Below are 2911 nucleotides of genomic sequence, written 5' to 3'. Positions count from 1 at the left end.
CCATGCAAGTAGAGTGTTGTTTCCTAAAACCATACTGGTGAGCATATAAAATATTATTTTTGTCCAGATGTTGGATTAGTCTTGTGTAAACAAGTTTTTCTAAAACCTTGGACAGGGCTGGTAACACAGAAACTGGTCTATAATTGTTAAAAATTGCAGGGTCATCTTCTTTATAAACTGGTGTAATTTTTGCTATTTTCAACTCTACTGGCACAATTCCTTGAACCAGTGAAAGATTAAAAATATAAAGTAATGGTTTAATGGTGTCAGGGTAAATTGCTTTTAATATTTTACTATCAATCATATCATGTCCTGGTGAACAGTCTTTTAAATTGACAATTATATCTCTAATCTCATCCTCGGTAACGGATGTAAAATTTAAATCCTCAGTTGTTGGGAGATTCATGTATTCTAATGGTCCTAAATGACTAGATGGAATTTTAGAGGTTAATGTTGGACCTACATCAGAAAAAAAGGTATTAAATCTTTTTGCAATTTGCTGTGGATCCGAAACAATAGAATCGTCAATCTTAAATTCATTGGTAAAGGTTTTTTTCGAATGTTTTTTATTAAGAATACAATTGATGGTTCTCCACAACGAGGATGGATTATATTTAAGTTCAACTAATTTCACATTATAATAGTGGATTTTTGCTCCTCTTATGACATGATTTAGTCTGTTTCTATATTTTTTACATTCCAACAGTTTAAATGGAGTACGACAAAGAAGGTATTTTTTATATAATCTATTTTTGTTTTTTATTGACTTTATGATAGCTGGAGTTATCCATGGTTTGGACAATTTATGTTTCAAAGGCACTGGTTGGAGAGGACAACATAAGTTGTAAACCTGCGTAACATTTTTTGAAAACAATGAAAAGGCCTTCTGAGAATCTACTGTTTGATAGATTTCACTCCATGATAATTGACTTAAAGCCTGTCTGAAATTTACCACATTTCTTTCACTGAGAATTCGTCTATATGTAATATTTTGTAAAGGGGGACAATTTTCACTTTCGTTACCAGCGATAAGAAATATGGGACAGTGATCAGCCACATCAATACACAGGACACCGGATTTCATACTCGTGTTATATGCATTAGTAAAAATATAATCGATATGAGTTGCTGAGGTATTAGTCACTCTGGTGGGGACTGAAATCATAGGATTAAAGCTATAGGAATACAAAGTGTCAATAAATTCCTTAATTAACGTATTTCCCTGACTGTTTCCAGTGTTAATGTTAAAGTCCCCCATTATGTAACAGTTTTTCCTTTCATTAGAAATGATATCCAGAGCATTTGAGATGTCAATAATAAATGCAGAGAGGTCACAATTTGGTGGTTGTAGATATGGTCAGTTATAGATATTATTACCCATTAACAGTTATAGATATTATTACAGATGAACAGTTATAGATATTATTACCCATTAACAGATCTAGATATTATTACCCATAGACAGTTATAGATATTATGGCTCGTACCTTTCCCTGCAGACACTCGATAAGATGGCCGACTGTCATTCTGGAAGGGATGGCGTGCGGATTGATGATGATGTCAGGAGTGATTCCCTCGCAGGTAAACGGCATGTCCTTCAACCCAGACATTAAATATTAATACTTCAACACAGATATTGATACTTTAACACAAGTATTAATATTAGTCCTGTAAATAATGAACTGATCCAGAATCAGATTCACATTTAAAGAGTCAACGTGGAAAACAGATCAAAGGCAAGATATAAATATATTAAACAAGTTATTTTTTTTAAAATATATATATATATACAGAGTAAGGAAAATAAGTATTTGAACACCCTGCTATTTTGCAAGTTCTCCCACTTAGAAACCATGGAGGGTCTGCTGTCCTCGTAGGTGCATGTCGACTGTGAGAGACATGTCCACTGTGAGAGACATGTCCACTGTGAGAGACATAATCTGAAAAAACATCCAGAAATCACAATGTATGATTTTTTAAACATATTCTTTGTATGATACAGCTGCAAATAAGTATTTGAACACCTGAGCTGAGAAACACGAAGTTTGAGCTCCCTCCAAAGATTCTTTATTGGGTTTAGGTCTGGAGACTGGCTAGGCCCCATGTGCTGGTTCAAGCAGGGGAACCTAGTCTTAGTGTATTACCAACAGTAACCTTGGAAACGGTGGTCCCAGCTCTGATACAGCTGCAAATAAGTATTTGAACACCTGTCTATCAGCTAGAATTCTGACCCTCAAAGACCTGTTAGTCTGTCTTCAAAATGTCCCCCCCCACTCCATTTATTATCCTAAATTAGATGCACCTGTTTGAGGTCGTTAGCTGCATAAAGACACCTGTCTCCCCCATACAATCAGTAAGAATCACACTACTGACATGTCCAAGACCAAAGAGCTGTCCAAAGACACTAGAGACCTCCACAAGTCTGGACAGGACTACGGGGACATGTCCAAGACCAAAGAGCTGTCCAAAGACTCTAGAGACCTCCACAAGGCTGGACAGGACTACGGGGACATGTCCAAGCAGCTTGGTGAAGACATGTCCACTGTTGGAGCAATCATTAGAAAATGGAAGAAGCTAAACATGACTGTCAGTCTCCCTCGGACTGGGGCTCCATGCAGGATCTCACCTCGGGGGTCTCAGTGATCCTAAGAAAGGTGAGAAACCCGCCCAGAACTACACGGGAGGAGCTGGTCAAGGACCTGGAAAGAGCTGGGACCACCGTTTCCAAGGTAACTGTTGGTAATACACTAAATCGTCATGGTTTGTAATCCTGCATGGCCCGGAAGGTTCCCCTGCTTAAACCAGACCATGTCCAGGCCGTCTTAATTCTGCAAACGACCATTTGGATGATCCAGAGGAGTCATGGGAGGAAGTCATGTGGTCTGATGAGACCAGAATAGAACTTTTTGGT

The 2911-nt window shown here is 37.9% G+C and overlaps 1 protein-coding gene across 2 annotated transcripts in view; it reads right to left on the bottom strand.

The window, feature by feature from the left end:
* Positions 1-2911, bottom strand: part of polr2b (polymerase (RNA) II (DNA directed) polypeptide B) — a 44342-nt gene that overhangs the window by 22552 nt on the left and 18879 nt on the right. For both annotated transcript variants that reach the window (XM_034866493.1, XM_034866492.1), the window contains exon 19: positions 1488-1595. In XM_034866493.1, the coding sequence (XP_034722384.1) occupies positions 1488-1595 (108 nt within the window). The remainder of the gene's footprint in view (positions 1-1487; positions 1596-2911) is intronic.

The sequence above is a fragment of the Etheostoma cragini genome, unplaced genomic scaffold, assembly GCF_013103735.1.
Source record: "Etheostoma cragini isolate CJK2018 unplaced genomic scaffold, CSU_Ecrag_1.0 ScbMSFa_80, whole genome shotgun sequence".
Classification (NCBI taxonomy): Eukaryota; Metazoa; Chordata; class Actinopteri; order Perciformes; family Percidae; genus Etheostoma; species Etheostoma cragini.
The sequence above is the reverse complement of the archived record's forward strand: the minus strand, read 5'-3'. Positions and strand labels throughout refer to the sequence as shown.